The sequence below is a fragment of the Drosophila bipectinata genome, chromosome 2L (assembly GCF_030179905.1).
Source record: "Drosophila bipectinata strain 14024-0381.07 chromosome 2L, DbipHiC1v2, whole genome shotgun sequence".
Taxonomy (NCBI): Eukaryota; Metazoa; Arthropoda; class Insecta; order Diptera; family Drosophilidae; genus Drosophila; species Drosophila bipectinata.
In genome coordinates, this window is record NC_091736.1 from 24,129,329 (window position 1) to 24,150,558 (window position 21,230).

The window sequence follows — 21,230 nt, forward strand, 5'->3', positions numbered from 1 at the left end:
GTGTTTGCTTCGCCTTTTGAAGCGCAAACGTAGCACGTACTCTCGTTTGGGCAATTGGCGATTTTATGCCCGCTTTTGCCACATCGGATGCAGCTCGGCCAGCAGCTCGAAGTGGATGGAAATTCGGTCACGACAGGGAGTCCACTTCCGTCGCTAGCGGGTCGAGGTCCCTAATCGCCAGGTACTTTGTCTTACTGTCCTCGGACAGTGCTCGCACTTCAGCAGCTCTCTGTAGCACCTTTTCCAGGTTCTCTCTCTTAGAGTCCGTGCTATCCATACGGTTTTTTGACAGCTCGAGCAGAAGGTTCCCAGTTGCGGTGCGCTGGACCTTGTGGACATTTTGGCTAAATTCCTTTAGCTGGCCGGCAAGCAAGGCAAACACCTCTCTATACTTCATCCCCCTGGCTTCCACGACTAGCGCGTCGGGTCGGGTGGACGTCCTTGGCTTCCTCCGAGTTGCTATTTTCCATCCTGTTCCTGGCGATGCGGTCTGTGCGGCCATGCCCTGCCCCCTACTCCCGCGCTACAGGCGTCCGGGTGACTTGAAGTCCGCTGGGAGTGCCCATCTCTTGCCGAGTTTATAGGGGCCTTCTCCGAGGCCAGTGGTGCGCCTCTTGGTGGTGGAGCCGTGATGTCCTGGCTAAGCCGTCGCCACGGATCAGCCTTCGAAATATCTGCCTGACCGCACCTCGAACAGAAAACTTCCGCTGCCGGCGTCCCTGCATCGCTGGGGTTGGATCCTCTTTGAGATTGATGCTCCGCATACTGGCGCAAGGCTACTCAATTGTCGTTCTCGTACTCTTGGCTGGAGTCGATCTCTGGGGTTCCGAGGGACTTGTTTGTTCCCTTCGTCTTTTTTGGGGTTTCCTTTTCTTCACCCGCGGGAACACCGCCTGTTGGCATCGCTGTGCTCCGTGTTGCCTGCAGAATGGGTGACCGCAGGATCTTTGAGCTGAGAAAAAGGTGAGGACTGCTCCGAATTTTGTTGGCTAGTCGCTATTACTGCCGGGGCGGCCAAGCTAGCCACCGCCTCGTCAGTCGTGAGTGGGATGTTTTTTGGGGCCTCCCGAATCCGTGCCCCGACCGTGGGTTTCCCCACGGGTGAATTTCCACTTGAGTGGTTGCCACATGGAGTCTTTACGTTATTAAACATCATCCTTCAGGTTGTGCTTTTTATACCTACTGCCAGGTTTGCATTTTATACCTTCTGCCAGGTTCGGGGTCCGCTGCCGGCCACTGTGGCTCAGACGCAGACCCCGTAGACGCCGATTATGGGACAGACGCTATTTTGAAGTTTTTGAGTGTGAATGGGAGGGTGTAAAATTTCTCCTGGAGACGCCCTCTGCGGGTGGCAGTAGCAGAGACGATAGGGCGCCCTCTTCAGGTACTACCGATTTGGGCGGGGCTGGTCACACTGCTGGTCAGCTGCGATCCGCATCACTGACCAGCACAACCCAAATTGGGCGAATTTGCAACGCGGGAAAAGCGTTACCCCCAAAAGAGAGGGAGAAAGCTTACCCCTGCCACCCCTGTCCAGCGACGTCAGCTGGGGGCTCCGGAGCCAGCAAGCCGAGAAAACGGACCCACGGGGAACCCTTCGTTCCTGCATCCCAATCATCGCGACTGATTGACATAACGTTGAAAAAGTGCAACTGATGAAGAATATGCGCGTTTAAATGCTTCGGTATCCATCCGCCGAAACTTTCTCTACACAACTGTTAGATATGGACAATGGGAAAGTTGCTGTACGTGAAAAAAATGGATTTACTGGAAATAATGGATAATATTTATTGACCAAAATTAAAAAAACAACTAGCCCTTCTAGAAAACAAAAAGGGGCCAAACAAAGTTTGGCGGGGTTGCTTGTTAACTATAAAAACAGTTTGGCATCAAAAGTATTTCAAAAAACCTCCCAGTACTGGCGCTACAGAAAATTATGTGGGTTGAAGGGGTATGCTAAAACTTGAAACAAACTTGAACTGCGTAGGCATTATAGGAGTCTCCATGCCAAATTATATAGCACTGTATCTTCATACGGACATTACTATATCGACTCGAGTGTTGGTGCTGATCAAGTCTATACATATACTAGCTGGTCCGGCAAACATTGTTTTGCCACCAGATGACTTTATAATTTCAGTAAAAAAATTTACTCAGTTCTAGCCTTATGTATTATAAAGTCATCTGGAGCGCTTTGAACCATAACAGAATATAAAAATAACAAAAATAATAAAAAAAATAACATTACGTTCAATAATTTAATTGTTTTGTTAAATGATTTATGATAAAATTCATAATCAATAAGTACCTTATACAGGATCTCGATGTTTTATGTTTATACAATATCCGTCTTGTCCCTTCCAGAATATTAGCGTATGTTAAAGTGCTTCATATGAACCATGATAAAATTATACAAGGTAGTCCATATGGCTGACAAATCGTTCGGGTTTTGGTCCCTTAATTTCAAACTGTCAAACTGAAAGGTGATTTTGTTTTCACAACTTTAAGTTACCAAGTAAAAAAATTACTTTTTGCAGTTCTTGACGCAAGCACGTGCTAGGCGTAAAGTTTGTTTTTTTTTAGTTTTTTAAAACTTAAAATTTAAAACTGACTTTAGAATTACTTTTGAATTAAGAACTTAAACAAGAGAATGGAACAAGAGAACTGTCTAAAAACAAAAATAAATAATAATGTCAAACTGAAAACTTATTAAAATAAATTTATAAATACTACAACTCTTGTCATAACTAAGAAAAACTTTTAGCCCCATGCCCCGTGTGCGGGTTAATCGAAGTTCTGTATAGCCGTTTCACTCACACTATTCAACGCATACTCTGTTAAAATTCAAATAAGGGACTATAATTCAACGAATGGACTACCTGATTAGAGGTAGATTATTATTTTTCTACAAACAAAATTTCTCGAACAGATATACAATCGCCAACCATGATTCCTGCAACACCATCTACAACGGGTGCATTGAATCTATGAATATGCTGGTGCTTTATCAGGATTTATGACGATAGCGTGATTATCGCTTTGTAATTGGTGCATATGTGATTTGAATATTTTCAGCAATTCATTGTGCTCGTTCAATAGAGCATCTAGCTCACTGTTGATACGTCTGGTACAAAATGAATCAAGGTTATTAGAATCACAACGTGCATTCACGCGATTGGCAAGTGCGCTTCCGGAATCCTCGCCGCCCATAAAGTAGATTCGTAAGAATTTGTGGTTCGTTTGGCATTGCAAGCAGTGAGCCCATTTTATGATAAATTTGGCCTCGGATTTTGAATGTAGAATTGTAATGTTGACCATTTGCATTAGTATTTCGAACTATTTCTGTTTCTCCGAACGATGTCATTTGAAAGCATGAATTGAATGTTCGAATTGACTCCAGGAACACGTTAGAATCTGGATCCGTGCTGATAAGTAAGCCTGACACGCAACACATCCCAGCTGGCTCATTTTTGAATTTCAGAGCATTACAATGCGGACATTCCTTGTCCATAGCACCAATTACCAGTTTTGATTGAGCACAATACTCAATATCGGGCTCATACTGGAATTCGAGACGCAGGAATGAATCAGATATAAATGCTCGATGTACCTGTTGTCTTAGTTGGTCATTTGTTCTGCGTCTATTGACTGTGAAACGGGGATTGTCGGGATTGTCGTTGTTCTAATCTTCTGACTTTATTGCGTTCAGCTCGTGTATCTTCTGGCTCTTCTTATTGCAATTGCGCTATTCTAACACGTACATCAGTATTTTGTTGCAACATAAATAGCCAGTACATTATAAAGTCCTAATTTTTAAGATAGCATTATGATGAGTCAAAAATATAAAAAAATATATATATTGGCAAAAAATGATGTGTCAACTCTGCCTGGTCAGTGAGTGAGTGTTTTGAAACAATTCTTAACTCTGGTCCCTGGTTACAACCATACATTTTTGCTCAAATATGCCGGAATTATTGAAATCATCTGCGTGGATCGTAGCATACTTGTAACCAAAAGATTGTATGAAAGCAGTAAATTATACTGTACCTTTTTTTTTATCAAATCCGAACCAAACCAACCAAACTCAGATTAACTGTTTTGAAATTGGGTTCTACTTGAATCCCATTGAATTGCTGTAGCCAGTGAAGTTATTTTATTGAATTTCTTTTTCGTTAGGGTAATTATATTATTAATAATCATATTCGTTTCTGTTCTCTCAAAGGGATCTAGACCATATCTCTACAGACTCCAACACAATGCGTTCTTTTTGCCGCCCCAAATCAGATCCCCAATTTGGAATTATAAGTTAAACGATTTTCACTAAAAATCTGTTTCAATTTTTACAAAGTAATAATAAACCCCTTTTAATTTTGATCAATTAATATCTACCTCAAGGGTAGAAATCACAAAAGTTCGGGCTCAATTATTCGATCTGAATCCGGACTTACCCATTAAATTAATAATAATAAATAAAATAAATTCATTAAACTTCATATTCTCATAGTCATTTTTTTATTTTATAATAAATGGTTTCAGTTTTAACAAATGCGAAATCCTGATTTGTTATTTAAGTGCATTAAAAAATAAGTTTTAAATTTTATACTCAAGCTTGCTGCTAGCAAAACATAACAATAGAAAATTAATTATATAATTGCGCTGAGGCGTGTATACATTCACAGTTAGCTTACAGAAACAAATTTTTTCACATTAATATTTTTAATTCAAAGCTAAATATACCAACTGATTTATAATTGTTTTTACTTATGTATATAATTAAGTTTTTGGTTGACTTTGAACCCACAAGTTCACGTTTACAAACGAAGGCTTCGGCTTGACCAAGTTATTATAATTTTTAAAAAGGGATTGGAAAATGTGAACTTCAAGCCATAGCAACAAAAAACATTTTATTAAGTACGCATTTCAGAAAAATCACTTTGTGTAACTAAAGGTCAAACATTTTTTTGTTACAAAATTTACAATATATTTTTGTTGAGTGGTGTATGTAATCCAATAGCAAGTTGCCCTATTTTTACGGATAAACGTTGAAGAAAATAATTAATAACAAGTTACAAAAATTCAATTTGGTACACTACATTCGTGGAAATTTAACACCATAGTTAGGAAGCTTATAGCTACCTAAAAAGAAAAAAGAAATTCATATATTTTTTATGAGCGTTAAATATACTCTAAATGTTTTTAAAGTTTTTTTTCCGTGGAATCTTCTAATTTAGGCAATAAGGGTGTAGAGGCAGCCGTGGTATCTCTGTCGTCATGTTCTCCATTTTGATCAGCGGCCAGTTCAGAAATAACTAAGCTACTTATTGAAGCGTTATCTGTTTGCTCAGACGTTTTTCGATGGGGCACACTTTTATCTTCATGGGATACATTTGTCGGAGACGAAGTTAGGCTTCTGTTTGCCTTTGATTGTCGCGTAATACTTTGAGACCCTGTTACAAATCGGGGCTTTTCATCTTCCGTTATTGAATGCAATAGTCGTTCAACTTCATCGTCAAATGTCTCACTTGAAAATGTTCCAGACTTACGACTCTTTTCTAATAAAGTTGCTTTTTTGGCCGTAAGATACAACACCCGTTTAATAGCAATATATATAACGTCTGATATAGCTCGAACAGAGTAATCAGGTACAAAGGATTGTCGAATTTTTGAATCCATGTTTAGGGACTGCAAAGATCCCAATTGAGTTGGAGAGTCTGTAAAATGTTTAATTATATTAATTATATATTTATATACAGTGATGTTTGTTGAACAGAAAGGCAAATTCTTTATACGACTTTAAATAAGATATTTAAATATAAAAAGGAACAATTCTATTTTTAGATCAGTTCATCTTTGTAGCGTTTGTAGCGTTGTAACGTTAAAAACGACCAAAGAGAATTAAGAACGGGAAATGTTAAATGGTTAACATACTACTATTTTTAGCATCAGAGATACACAGAATAAATTTTAAGAATTGTAAAACTTTATAAAAAAATAAAAATTAAACAACTTGTTATTGTTTTCTTTAATTTTTTTTGTTTTTACAAACTTTTAAAAGTTTTTCCAAAAGTGTACTGAAAAGGTCTCAAAAACACCTACGCAGCAAGGCAATGGCAATGATCTATGAATATTTAGATTTTGAAACTTTGAAGTATGTTGTCAAAATGATTTCATTTTGACCCAGAGTTCAACAAGTTCATAGACGTTTCCTCTTAACTATTCCTTTGGCATCTTTCGTATAATTGTTCTGCTTAAGCACCTGTATTAGTGACATTTTACACTCTGCAACCTTTTGCACGTTGCCTTTAACCACTAACCATACAGCATATAGACAACCCATTTCATACAACGAAAATGGACGCGAAAATTTCTTGCGACAGGCCCCAGCAGGCCCCAGAGCGGATTTCTTACGCTCTCTTACGCTCATCGTTCGTTCATCTTACGCTCATTCTCTCATTAAATTTTTTCTGTTTCTCAGTCTCTAAACGGAGCGCGATGAAGAAGGTTGGCCTGCGCTTCGATCAACCGAATGTATGTATGCGTGTCACACATTCACTTACATGGGTGTATGTGTGCGTGCGATTTCGTTTCGAAGCCAGCGCACAAAATTTTGATTTTTCTTACTTTTCAGGCTTGCTACCCTAACCAAATTCGGGTATTCGTTATTTGATGAAATGACGAAAGAAATTATATTATTTTTTATATTATATTTTTTATTATTTCAGCATACATTTTTAATTTATTTAGGAATAAGATTAAGTGTTAGTAGTAAAATGTTTTCTGTATATATATTTTTACGAATCATTAAAAATCAATATACTGAGAAAGTGTCAGAGTATATTTCAGTCGGAGTCACTTAAAACGCCGATTGCTTTTAAGTTTTTGTTGTTTTGCAAGAGGCTTGTGCATGCCTACTCTAACGATGGAATGATTTTTAGGGGAGGGTGAAGACACGAAAACAGCTGATGGACTTGTTTACCTTTTTTGTTTACAATTTTTCAGGCACTTGTTATTATTTTGGGTTATTGTGAGATTTTATTAAATTATTGTCGTTAATTTAATAATTTCCCTATATATTTTGGAACTTTAAAAAGTCGCCGCTCGAATTTATAAATATTATAAATATATATATATATTTACATTGGTTTTATGCTTATGGATTCTTATATGGTTTTATGATCTATAGTGCATATCTTATTGTATGATCTGCTGTGTAATTTAAAATATATACATGAATATAAAAATGTCACTACCGTATTTACACACCGTCATTTCCCTGTGGCATGCCTTTGGAGTTCTTGGCAATGAAAGTGTTAACTTGCGCGCCAAAACTATTTTTTTTCTGGTTTGTTTTGATTCTTGTAATTTTTGGTTGCCACTTGGCTTACCCACCAACCTAATTTACCCGCCTAAAATATTGCCATTTGATGAAAAAGAGGAAAATGGTTTAATCGGCATTCTATTTTTGTTCTGTGAGGAGCGTTTTTCGTGAGGACCAAATTAAGTGCTGATTTTTGTGAACAAAGTGATTAGTATCGGTGTGTTAACGTATTTTTCGGAAATATTTTTACTAAACGTAAACTTTCCGAGCGTCCGTGGCTACATCATCATCAATTGCAAGTATAAATCTAGTTATTTAAACCTTAAATAATTTATTTAAATATTCGGTTTAAATATTTTTGAAATGAATCGGCCTAATGTTAGGAAAAATGGACGCAAGTGCATTATTGCATCCTGCCAGGGGAGTTACAGGGATTCATCACACTCCATTCCAATTAGATTGTTTTCTTTTCCATCGGATGATAGGAATCTTAAGAAATGGGTTGAATTGTGCCAATTGGATGACACTTTTAACAGACGAACTGCGCGAATTTGTAACAGACATTTTGAAAGTAAATATATTGGGAAAAGTAGGCTTAGAAGCAATGCCGTACCCACTTTAAATTTATGTGACAATTCACTATTGCGTCCGAACAGTACTGTTCCATGTGAACAATTTGAATTTTGTGATGATGGGGCGGAAGAACCAATTGGCACTTATATTAACCCAATAGGAAGAAAAGAGTTTTTGAATAGGGTAGGTAGCCCTTCCAATTTAGAAACTCCCAATTTAGAAAGTTCACCTCAGTTAGAAGATTTTTGTTCAAATTGCCAGAAGAGGGAAGAAAATGAGAGATTTTACAGAAAAAAGAATTATGAGATGTCTCTTGAACTAAAAAAATACAAAGAAAAAATGCAAAAAATGAGAAAAATTCTAGTAGACGCAAGGGTATGAGAAATAGTAGAAAAAGCACCCTAAATTTATTTAATATTATAAATAAATTACCTCATGTTTCTGATGAGGCCAAAACATTATGCAAAATGCTGCTAAAAAAATCGAACTCATATAACAGCGCAGAAAAAGTGATAGCCCAGAATATAAATTTTTATTCTTCGCGAACGTATGAGTACATGAGGGATGTTTTAAAGTTAAAACTTCCTGCCAAAAGTACGTTGTGTCGATGGGCTCTTTTTAAAAATATGACGCCAGGATTTCAACCTGATTTTCTAGAAAACCTCCAGAAAATTGTTGGTGAAATGAGCGAGAAAGGTAAAGAAGCAGTGATCCTTTGTGATGAAATAAAAATCAAAAAAGGACTGCAATATAATACCGCTCTCGATGAAATTCAGGGATTTGAAAATGATGGTGAAAAAAGAACTCGATTTTTAGGGCAGCAAGTATGCGTCTTCATGGCTAGAGGCTTATTTGAAAATTGGAAGTACGTTTTAAGCTATACTGTTTCGGCTAACGGTATTAAGCATGATTGCCTCATGAAAAAAGTTGAAGCGAACATAGAAGTTTCGCAAACGTTGGGGTTAAACGTACATACGTGCCATAATATGCGATCAAGGCTCAAATAATAGAGCTGCATTTAAGAAATGGGGCGTTAGCATAAACAAGCCGAGTTTCAATGTTAACGGTAAAGAAATATTTACAATATTCGATGCCCCACATCTTATAAAATCATTGAGAAACCTTTTAATAAAAAATAATTTAAACACGCCGGATGGAGATGTATCTTGGGATATAATAAGGAAGTTATACCAAATTGAGTCTAGAAACTCAACGAGGCTTTGTCCCAAAGTAACGGCGAAGCATATAAATCCAAACTCATTTGAAAAAATGAAAGTTAAATATGCAACACAAATATTTAGCCACACTGTTTCGGCCGCAATCCGAACAGTGATTGATTCTGGCGGATTTGTGGAATGCCGAAATAGCGCAGAAGCTACGGCAAATTTTATTGAAAAGGTTAATAAGCTCTTTGATTGCCTCAATAGCCATGTTTTGTATGAAAAAAATCCGTACAGGTGTGCACTGCAAAATAATAATAACGTTCACAATTACCTCTTAGAAATGAGGAATTATTTTGCAGAATTTAAATATCCACAAGTAGTACACTGCATTGACGGCATGATGTTAACAATTTCATCAGTACTTGCACTATCTGAAAGTGTGTGGAGCTCCGAAATCTTTTATTTATCAACCGCGAAATTGAATCAAGACCCCTTAGAAAACTTGTTTTATTTAATAAGGGCTCGCGGAGTAACAAATAACAATCCATCGATGTCAGAATTTAATACAATAATGTCAAAAATGCTATCAATGAAAATATTAACTTCGAAATCATTATCTGGTAATTGCGGCCCAGATGAAGATACAATGTTAATTAACGTTATCCAGGACTGCAGCTTGAATAAAACTTGCAAAGAGTTAAAAACCGGCGAAGACAATACCGATTTCGAGATGTTCTCAGATGACGAGACGGAAATTGAGCAAGTTTTGGATATTGCAACTGGTGACGAGTTTGATAGCAATGCCTTGCGATATTTTGCAGGCTATATATTGTTTAAAATTCTGGAAAAAAAAGATTGCGGAGTGTGTGCTGATCTATTAAAGAAAAAAATAGAAGCACAAACCTGTACGGAAAATTTTATACTGAATAAAAATTATGACTGCGCTGATAAAACTTTAAAACTTAAAGCTCCTTCTGACTACTATTTTTCTTTGATTGAAATACATTATTCTGTTTTTAAGAAAATATTTGAAAAAAAGCCACAGATGAACAGAATAAAGAAAACAATTATTCAATCTTGCATATCCTCCACTGAAAAATCCAGCATATATTCTAATTGGTTTTCGGTTAGCCATCCCTGTTATGAACACAGGATGAAAATGCTGGACGGATTTGTTTTAATATTATTGAGGAAAAACAGCAAATGGCTAACAGAAAAAATGTATTTCAAAGGAAAAGCTGCATCAGCAGCAGGTTCAAAGAAACTAAAAATACTCAAAGAATAATTTTTGGTTTTGTATATGTCTCATTTTATTATTAGTTTAGGAGTAGGTTATGTTAGGTGGGGAACAAGGAGATAGCCAATTAGTTTTGGTATCTAAAGTCGACTCGAAAGTCTTCATTGAAGACTCCATCGCAATCGCAATGGCCTCCTCGTGGTGTTCCCTGGATACCGACATAAATACATATATATATATATATACATATATAAGTACGTATATATATATATATGTATATATATCTGTAACAAATTCGAGCGGCGACTTTTTAAAGTTCCAAAATATATAGGGAAATTATTAAATTAACGACAATAATTTAATAAAATCTCACAATAACCCAAAATAATAACAAGTGCCTGAAAAATTGTAAACAAAAAAGGTAAACAAGTCCATCAGCTGTTTTCGTGTCTTCACCCTCCCCTAAAAATCATTCCATCGTTAGAGTAGGCATGCACAAGCCTCTTGCAGAACAACAAAAACTTAAAAGCAATCGGCGTTTTAAGTGACTCCGACTGAAATATACTCTGACACTTTCTCAGTATATTGATTTTTAATGATTCGTAAAAATATATATACAGAAAACATTTTACTACTAACACTTAATCTTATTCCTAAATAAATTAAAAATGTATGCTGAAATAATAAAAAATATAATATAAAAAATAATATAATTTCTTTCGTCATTTCATCAAATAACGAATACCCGAATTTGGTTAGGGTAGCAAGCCTGAAAAGTAAGAAAAATCAAAATTTTGTGCGCTGGCTTCGAAACGAAATCGCACGCACACATACACCCATGTAAGTGAATGTGTGACACGCATACATACATTCGGTTGATCGAAGCGCAGGCCAACCTTCTTCATCGCGCTCCGTTTAGAGACTGAGAAACAGAAAAAATTTAATGAGAGAATGAGCGTAAGATGAACGAACGATGAGCGTAAGAGAGCGTAAGAAATCCGCTCTGGGGCCTGCTGGGGCCTGTCGGAAGAAATTTTCGCGTCCATTTTCGTTGTATGAAATGGGTTGTCTATATGCTGTATGGTTAGTGCTTTAACGTAGAAGTTTTCAAGATATTCATATTTGTTACTACTTTCTACTACTAGAAACTACTTTCTAATACAAAAAGTATTAGACAATTGTATTAGAAAGCCCACGCAATTGTACAGATTTTTTGGAAAACTATACGCTCTGATTACGGTTCATGTGTCTGGACTCCCCAATATAGAGTACATCAAGATTGCATAGAATCCGTAAAAAATAACTTCTTAACATTTGTGCTTAGAGGTCTTAACTGGGATGCAAACCTTCATCATCAAAGAAAAATTCCGATGCTGCTAACTACAGAGCAGCTCTAAATTATCGGCAATTCAGCAATGTCGGCAATTTTTTCCATTTGAAAAATTTATTACTCTCTCATTATTGTTTCCAACATCTTTGCTTCATTAGGCGTCGCTCCACTACCACTAATTTATTATTTACACATACTTCAGTAAAGCATTTGATTCAGGTTTTTACGGACTCTTCTGGGGTAAACTGAATTTTTTGGGATTTCCTACAGACCTCCATGTAAGATGGAGGAAGGAAGAACACAAAAAGGTCTTATTTAATGCAAATAAATGATTGGTCTGAGCTACATCTGGAGTCCTCCAACCCGTCATCTTAACCGTTACTGATTACTCTCTTTCACACCTCTCTTTCCTTTGCACGCAGTATATAAGTCGGAACGGCCGAGATCAACGGACTATATCCTATAGCTGCCATATAACTCATTGATCGGAAATGCTGGCAATAACACAATTTTTGGCAAAATAACACCTTTTTGGCACATACCAAATTTCATAAGAAGCGGTCGACTATATCCTATAGCTGCCATATAACTGAACGATCGGAAATTAGCCAACTTTCGTGTTTTGAAGATGGAAAGTTGGAACTTTGTACAGATTATATTTTTGATTCGATAACGAACGGCCGAACGATCGGAAATGGTATTTGGTAAAAACACTAACTTTGGTATTTTTTAAGTAGAAGCTTGATACTTTGTTTTAGATTTATTACAATAAATTGGTTATATTATGATATTCTCAAAAATGCAAGGATATAAACTTCGGCCGCCCGAAGTTAGCTTTCCTTTCTTGTTTCTTGTATCATGAATTTTGCTATTTTATGTGCGATCTGCATTATGAATTTAAATTCGTTTGCTTAATCGTCTAAATTGAAAACTTAATCTATTATTTTTTATTTATTGAATTCATTGAATTGTTTTGTGGTTTTGCCATAGACGAGCTCGTAAGGACAATAATCATGTACCGCTGAAGGTGTAGTAGCCAACTATAAGGTGCCGGAAATAAGTAGTAAGTAGAACACCCAATTTTTTTTTTTTTACAAAAAAAAAACTTGAATATTAAAAAAAAAAAAAAAAAAAATTGTAACTATTCTTTATTAAATTTGTAACACTTGTCAAATTACAGAAATAAAATTAAACTTCACAACACATTATAGAAAATAAAACAAAAATCTTTCAAACGAAATAAGTAAATAGGACAAAGTCAATAAATTAAGTTTAACGGTAATTTTAGGAAAACATTAGTATGAAAAAGTATATAATTATTTTAAATAGGGCATCCTTTGTTGTCTAATACTTTGAGAACTCGTCTTGGCATTGAATTAATTAAGTTTTTCAGGATTTCAATGTCAATTTTTTCCCATTCTCGTTTAATTCCTTCTTTTAATTTTAAACTAGTAAATTGTTTTCCATTGGATTTAAATCTGGGCTGCGAACTGGGCGTTCCAAAATTGGGATTTGCGATGACGAAAGGAATCTCTTTGTAAGCTTTCCACAGTGGATAGGTGCATTATTCTGATGAAAAGTCCATTCTTCACCGAAATAGTTCTCTCCAAATTGGACTAGAAGTTCGTCTAAGAGCTCTACATATGTTTTTGCATTCATTTTATGCGACATAAAGCAAATAGGAGACTTTCCATTATAGCCAAAGGCAGCCCATACGACCCCCATGAGCGACCCCCCGTGAAAGTTCCTGGAGACGTGGACTTTTTTGGGCCATCTAAATTAAACTTCTTCTCATCGCTAAATATTACATTTTTCCACTCTATATCCCAAAATGTGTATTTATTGGCAAACTGCAATCGGGCTACGTTGTGCCTGAGTAGTTCAGGTTTAAGCAGTTTTTCTTCGTATGAAACATTGTCCGATTCATTCAAAATTTATTGGATTCGTCGAGTGTATATTGGCAGTGACAAATTAGATCGTATTTGGATGCACTGACGTTTAATTGAATAATTGAATAATAATTGAATAATTTCAGCTTTTACTGAAACGAACAACTAATCTGTCCCACTTACTTATTTCGTTCGCAAAATCAAAGCTCGCCTGGTCAATATGAACCTAGCAGGAAAATCGTACGGTACTTTTTAAAGTTATCTCTTCTCATGTCTCACAAATCAGATATGAAAACAGTTCTAAGTGTCCTACTTACTTATTTCGTACACTTTATCTTATAACTGTCATATAACTGAACGATCGGAAATGGTATTTTGAAAAATACCAACTTTGGTTTTTTTGAACATAAAAGTTTGGGACGGTTTTTAGATTTTGTATTGTAACAAATTGGTTATAAATATTAATGATGATAATGATCCGGCCAACTATATCCGATTTTTGCGATATATATCCGGTTTTAACTTCAAGGGTATATCAACGTCGGCTCCACCCGAAGTTAGCTTTCCTTTTTTATGATTAATGACTTGCCCCCTGATTTAATGAACTCGCTAGTACTTATGTATGCAGACGATGTGAAGCGTTGTCTTCAATACAAACTCGCTCTTGCCCAATGAAAACTTCAGTAAAAAATTTTCAAAAAGGGAGTCTAGCGATTGATTTAATACTTAATGGAGCAAAATGCAAACGATTTCTTTTTATCGTTTTTCTTATCTCCAGGCTACGTATTTTCTCTATGGGATTGCCTTAGAAACACTCAGGTTAATGGTCTTGGTGTTCTTTTAGACTTAAAATTCAAATTTTCCGACCATATTTTCGCAATGGTTAGAAAGGCTAAAGATGTCCTTGGTCTTATTAAAAGATGATCAAAAAAAATAAACGACCCTTATATTACTAAAAGTTATTAATTTTTTTGGTGCTTCCCATACTGGAGTACGCTTTATGTTTCTGGAGTCCCCAATATGCAGTAAATCAAGACCACATACAATCCGTACAAATCTTCATCTTGCTTCTAGCAGGCTCTTACTAATAAACTTACCAATCTTTACTAATCGTATTAGTTAAGCATTTTCTAACACGCTTACATTTCAACATTCCTAATAGATGGACTAGAAACTTTAGTCCTCTTTTGTTAAGACATTAAGCGGGACATATTCACAACACGACCCTCTTTCCCTATCATCGTACTTTCCTGTTCTTCAAATTTAAAAACATGTATTCCAAATTTTCCGAGTAATTCCTCTTAGTTTTCTTTCTCACTTTTATTTTTTTTACAAAATATATAAATTAAACCTAAATCTATAAAATTTATTTGACAAGAAAAGTAGAAGTGTTACTATTCTTTTTTTCGTCGGTTTAACGGGTATAAACCAAATTGTTTTCAAATTTATATCTAAAGAGAAATTTGAGTATAAGTACAGGCTGTTTTCGATTAGAAGAAATAATAGAAGAAGTGAAAGCGCATTGAACTAGCGCCCGGTAGATCCTCCGCCTAGGATCCTACTCCGTCACCTTTAATATACACGGTGCGCGTAGAGCGTATATTGTATTTGTGTTAACGTATTTAACATAGAAAAATACTCAACTTCGACTATGTATATTCTTGATCCGCATTAACAGCCAAGTCGATATAGCAATGTCCGTGTGTCTGTCTGTCTGTTTGTATTAGCGCCTGGATCTCAGCGACTATAAAAGATAGAACTATCCGATTTGGAACTTGGACTCCTATGGTAAGCACGCAGATCAAGTTTTTGTCCAAATTTTGACACGCCCATTCCCGTTCCCAAAACTGAAATATTGTTGAAGCGGCAGTTCATACAAGTTTTTGATTTCAAACTATTCCAATGGTTAATCCCAGGAGTATAGACTGTTTATTCTGCTTCCCTACTGACTTTCAGAATGGTTTTACTTAGTGGTTTTTCCGCGAGTAGTTGAGGACCCTTGGCAACTAAGGAGGATTTTCCTATTTAAAGTTTCACAAAATTTTCATGTATCAATAAATATGTATCAATGAATTAACAATAAAATTGTTGAAATATGGCAACAATCAATATAAAAACGTTGGTCACCTTTGAGCCACTCTTGTTAAAATATACAGCTTATTCGAGTTCCACAATAAAAATTATATATTATAACCAATAGGTTATGGGCCTGTGTATGATTGCGGAAAAAATTAATGAACATAAGTGGACATGGGTTATGTTTCATCGATAAGTTGGATGCAGAAAATTGTGAGGTATGGTCGGTACAGATGAAAAGCATTCTGGTGCAAAGTGATCTGTGTTAGACATGGGTAATCATCGTTCCTTTTAGGGAATAAGTTCGTTCGTTCTTTTTTTTAGGACTGAACTAGGTCGTTCTTTTTGTTATTTTCGTAAATTCAAACAATATTAAAAATTAATATTTAAAAAACTTAAAATTAAAAATTTTAAAAATATAAAAAAAAAAATTTTTTTAATTAAAGTGTTAAATTTTTGACACTTTTGGAGTGTTTCCATTTTACTGTGTTTTCTTTTTAAGCATCGTATTGAGTTGACGAAAATCCGCTGTTGAAATTCTGATAGCGATTTTGCACTTTATTCAACTACCGAGCTAGTGTGACCAAAAAAATGAAGAAATAAGGTTATACTGAACAGCTGTTGTTTGTAAACAAAAAACAAATAAGCAAAAATGAATTCAAAACGATTGGATGTTGGTGTTTTGTTTATGTATTTCGCCGCTAAGGAGCTGATTAAGAAATAGAAAACTGGGTCAAAATCAAAATCAAAACCAATCACAAATCATTTCAATGCCATTTTATGGAATTAAAATGCCCCTTGTGGGTCAAATCCCATATTATGGGCTTCGTCTTGACCGCAGAAATTAATTTTAATTTGTCCTGGCGCGTCGAAAATTTTTCGGGCCGACTATTTTTTTGTTTGGTCAATTGACCCTCCATGTCACACCTATAAAAATAAATTCAAATATTTTTTTTAACACCCCGAGAGCAGCAGTTTATTTTTTTTTGATCCGGCAACACGATTAAAATCGATAACAAAAATTTTCGTCAACTCAGTACCCGCAAAATCTAGAAGGCAAAAATTTCTTCTTCTTTCCTTTTTTACACCGTTTTTTTTTTATATGGAGTTTGACAGCTGTCACTCGTTGGACAGCGGATTTTCGTCAACTCAGTACTATGATTTAGATATATTTCGCTGTTGTCCACTCAAAAGTTTGTTTACACAAAATTTTCAGTTACAGGGATGCATAATAAGAGTGTAGGAAATATGACCAGGGATTGAGAAAAAATACCAGGGAATGAAATTGGAACAAAAACCAAAGTACAAGGAACAAAGACCAAGGAACAAGGAACAATGACCGATGAACGATGTGAACTAGTTCAGATCGCTCTTTTGAGTGACCGGGTCTTTTTTGTTCGTTCGTTCAGGAACAACCCAAATCTAATCTGTGGCCAACTGTGTGCGGGAGAGCTGTCAAAAATGAAGAGGACAGCCAAGAACAAAAATATTGTTCAATACACGGGACGAAAAGGCATTAGCAAGCATATTGCTGGGTGTAAAGTCGTCGCAAATTAATTTCATAAAAAATTGCATGTCGTCAAAAGAGGCATGGGAGAAATTAATAAGTGTGTATCAGCCGCGCGGACCAGCTAGAAAAATAGCATTGTTTAAAACAGTGGTGCCCAAGCTCTGCATACGGAAGAGCAAACTCCCATACTAATGCAAAAAATCACCAATACATTGGTGCCAGAATTTTTTTCCCATCCATGTGGCTGCACTGAAAAATAAATTATAGTAACATTCACAAGGGGTTTAAAAATATCAATATAATAAAAAATACATTTTATTACAGCAATTAAAAAAAGGCCCTACATATTTTAAAACAGCTTATTATTATACTACGACAAATATGCAGAGCTTCTTAATTAAAAAAAAATGTTCTGCGAAGAACCAATTCATCGCTACAGATCGACCATTTTGGCAGAAACAAAAACAAGAATGAATTTCTTGCAGTGAAAAGTTTTCGGCACTCCAACAACAAAATTCATTCGGATTAGTACGATTGAGGAGAATAGGGAAAACCCGAAAAATTGTTATTGTAATTGCCCTTTGCTTATAATGGGACCAACGATGCTTATGGCGTGAGCAACGAATCTTATGGCGTGAGCAGACTCACACAACTCGGTAGGCAATGCCTACTAGGCATGAGCATTTGCAAAAACAAATGAGCAGCGAGAGCAATGGGATGAGCACCACTGGTTTAAAAGATTGTTGCGAATAAGCTTGCTAGAAAGTGCAAGTGCGCAAAGCTATATAAGTGATTTCCCGGACATAGTGGAAAAGCTGAACGAAATAGAAATGAACATAAGTGAAGACATGCTTACAATTTTGTTGCTAACCGGCTCAGGCAAATCATTTGTCAATCATGTCAATTTTATTGCTCAGTGCAATGAAGAAGTAAAAAATGACATAGACACAACCACTGAGAAAAAGAGAGCCCTTGCTATTCTTGCAAATGTGAAGAAAAGTGACAATTTGAGCAAATCAATGTGGATCTGGACAGTGTCGCGACTGTACACATGTGTCGTTATAAGTCGTGGTTCGTACAAATGAGAGAGCACAAAGAAAAAATATTTCTTGCTGGCACCAATTTTGTGTTGGCCGATGGCATTGGCACTGTGTGGCACAATAGAACTGAAAAATGTGTTGTACGCAAAAGAGTTACAGACAAACTTTATATCGGTTGAAAAAAACTGTTGAAAATGGATACAAAGTTATTTTTTATAATCACAAAGCAGTGATTAGAGATAAAAAAAAAATGTGGACATATTGAAAGCGTGCAAGCGGACATATTGAAAGCGACTTGACATAAAAATGAAGCAGTGTATGTACTCTAATACAAGCAGCAGTGTAATGTGGAAATGGCATTATCGTTTCGGCCATATATATTTCCCAAACTTAAGTAAAATGGCGAGTGGTGGATTGGTGTATGGTCAAAAATAGTTAATACAAAAATTGACTTAAACAGCGATGCGTGTGAGACTTGCGCCAAAAGTAAAACTAGTGTGAAATCATTCCTAAGGACATCTGAAAGTCGTTCAGAAGAAGTGTTGAATTTGATTCATTCGGACATTTGTGGACCAATGAACAAACTATCTGTCGGGGGCGAGCGTTACCTTGCAACGTTCATTGACACTCGCGCTATACAGTTGTTTTTTTTTTTAAATCCCGTGACAAAATACTAAGCGAATTCAAAGACTATGTTGTGTTTACAGAAAAAAAACGCGGAAAGAAAGTAGAATCAATTCGTAGCGACAACGGGCGAGAGTACGTGAGCCACGCATTGGGGCAATTTCTTACTGAAAACGGTATAGTAAGACAGCTGACAGTACCTTATATTCCACAGAAAAATGGAGTTGCTGAACGAGCAAATCGCACTCTGGTGGAAATGGCCAGGAGTATGTTGGTTCATTCAAACGCAGATTAGAGCCTGTGGGCTGAGGCAGTACAATCTGCAGCATATCTGCGCAATGGGTCAGAAACAAAGGCGTTGTGCGACAAGACGCCATATGAGGCGTGGGTTGGCAAGAAACCGTATGTGTCGCACCTTAAGGTTTTTAAGGCCAATCAGTCAGAAATAAAGCAGGAATGCTCAGCATCGATTCAGAAGGAAATGGAAGCGCTAGAGGCCAATAACACGGAAGGAAGGAAGGCTATGTACAGGATTGACAAGGAAGGCTATGTACAGCGCATTAAGTCAAGACTAGTTGCCAAAGGATGTGCTCAACGCTATGGTGTTGACTTCTGGTAAACTTTTTCACCTGTGGTCAGAAAGATACTCGTCCGTTAGAATGATCATGGCATTGGCGGTTGAGATGAAGCTGTATTTGCATCAGATGGACGTATCTACTGATTACTTGAACAGCGAGCTATCGGAGGACGTTTACATGTGGCAACCAGATGGGTTCGTAAGCGAAGAGTTTCCCGAGAAGGTCCTAAAGCTAAAGAAGTCTCCGTAAGTGCTTAAGCAAAGCGGCAGAGAATGGAATTTTAAGCTGGACGCAGTATTGAAAAAATTTGGTTTTGCACCGTGTGTTAGCGAGCCGTGCGTATACGCAATGGACAAGGTAGTATAAATATAATAGCAGTTTATGATCTTTTACTTGCCAGCTGATGATCTTTTACTTGCCCGCTCAAATAATGATGAACTTTTGAGCATCAAAGCATCAATTGCTAATAAGTTTGATGTTGTTTCTGGCGGCCAGCTCAATCACTTTTTGGGCATCTAAGTTGAGCGCGATGACGAAACTGGCAGCATAGCCATCGGCCATAAGCAGTATATCGAGCAGATGCATCATGCCTGGGGCATGTCAACATGCCAACCTGAAGCGTGTGCGTGCGATTTCGTTTCGAAGCCAGCGCACAAAATTTGGATTTTTCTTACTTTTCAGGCTTGCTACCCTAACAAAATTCGGGTATTCGTATTTGATGAAATGACAAAAGAAATTATATTATTTTTTTTATTATTTCAGCATACGCTTTTAATTTATTTAAGATTAAGATTAAGTGTTAGTAGTAAAATGTTTTCTGTATATATATTTTTACGAATCATTAAAAATCAATATACTGAGAAAGTGTCAGAGTATATTTCAGTCGGAGTCACTTAAAACGCCGATTGCTTTTAAGTTTTTGATGTTTTTTTTTTTTTCTAAGTGGAAAAATTTTGATTTTTAGTTTGGGCTGTCAAAAGAATCAAAATGAGAGCAAATGAGAGAGCTTCTAAAAAAAATTTGAGAGTGCTCACACTGTCAGTGTGCCGGCAGCGCTGCGGCAGAATTTCCTACCCTATACTCGCGTGCTATGTAAAATGAGAGTTTGCCCACCACTGGTTTAGAGACTGAGAAACAGAAAACATTTAATGCGAGAATGAGCGTAAGATGAACGAACGATGAGCGTAAGAGAGCGTAAGAAATCCGCTCTGGGGCCTGCTGGGGCCTGTCGCAAGAAATTTTCGCGTCCATTTTCGTTGTATGAAATGGGTTGTCTATATGCTGTATGGTTAGTGATAGAGCGCACTGTGGTCCAGCCGACCACTTTTGTTGCATAAATTAATACCTCACGAATTTTTTTTGGACTAATATAAACAGGAGTAGAAATTTAAAATAAAAAAAAAAAACTATGGCTGTGGCACCGATCTTTTTTTATTTGTAGTGAAAGTTCCAAAATAATAGGCCCAATGTTGTAAATTGTAACTATAAAATAAAAATTTTATAAAAAAAAAAAATAAATAAATAAAGGGTTCCGAAAAAAGAAAACTGCTTTAATGGATAGATCTCAAATAGATTATGTTTAAGTTCTTATAACAGGACGTCCCACGGAAAATTCGTTTTAAAATCGCTATAAAAAACGACGAGTATATATTTTTCAAAAATTAAATATTTGTATTGTATAGCCTAGACATTGCGGTTTATGTATGAAACACCACTTCGTTTATATGGCGGCTGCCTCGGCTGGCTTTACAGTAGCACATTCGATCTACCCAATTTTTAAAACACATTTTAAATGGTATCCGCTGGTATAATGGTGTGCGCTCTCGCGGCATGTTGGAAGACTTTTTCTTTTCTCGAATGGAAGAGGAAGACATAGACGACATATGGTTTCA

The 21,230-nt window shown here is 36.4% G+C and overlaps 1 protein-coding gene and 1 long non-coding RNA gene across 3 annotated transcripts in view; both read right to left on the reverse strand.

Annotated features, from left to right (window-relative positions):
* Positions 1–4,489: 4,489 nt before the first annotated feature.
* The window catches only part of uex (metal transporter uex), a 57,271-nt gene continuing 40,530 nt past the window's right edge, over positions 4,490–21,230 (reverse strand). For both annotated transcript variants that reach the window (XM_043213924.2, XM_070276671.1), the window contains one exon: positions 4,490–5,711. In XM_043213924.2, coding sequence (XP_043069859.1) covers positions 5,197–5,711 — 515 coding nt within the window. In that variant the 3' untranslated portion in view covers positions 4,490–5,196. The remainder of the gene's footprint in view (positions 5,712–21,230) is intronic.
* LOC138925832 (uncharacterized) lies at positions 10,749–11,726 on the reverse strand. The gene is made up of 2 exons (XR_011442066.1): positions 11,161–11,726; positions 10,749–11,060 (listed from the first exon to the last, which is right to left on the reverse strand). It is a non-coding gene; the product is annotated as an uncharacterized lncRNA (long non-coding RNA).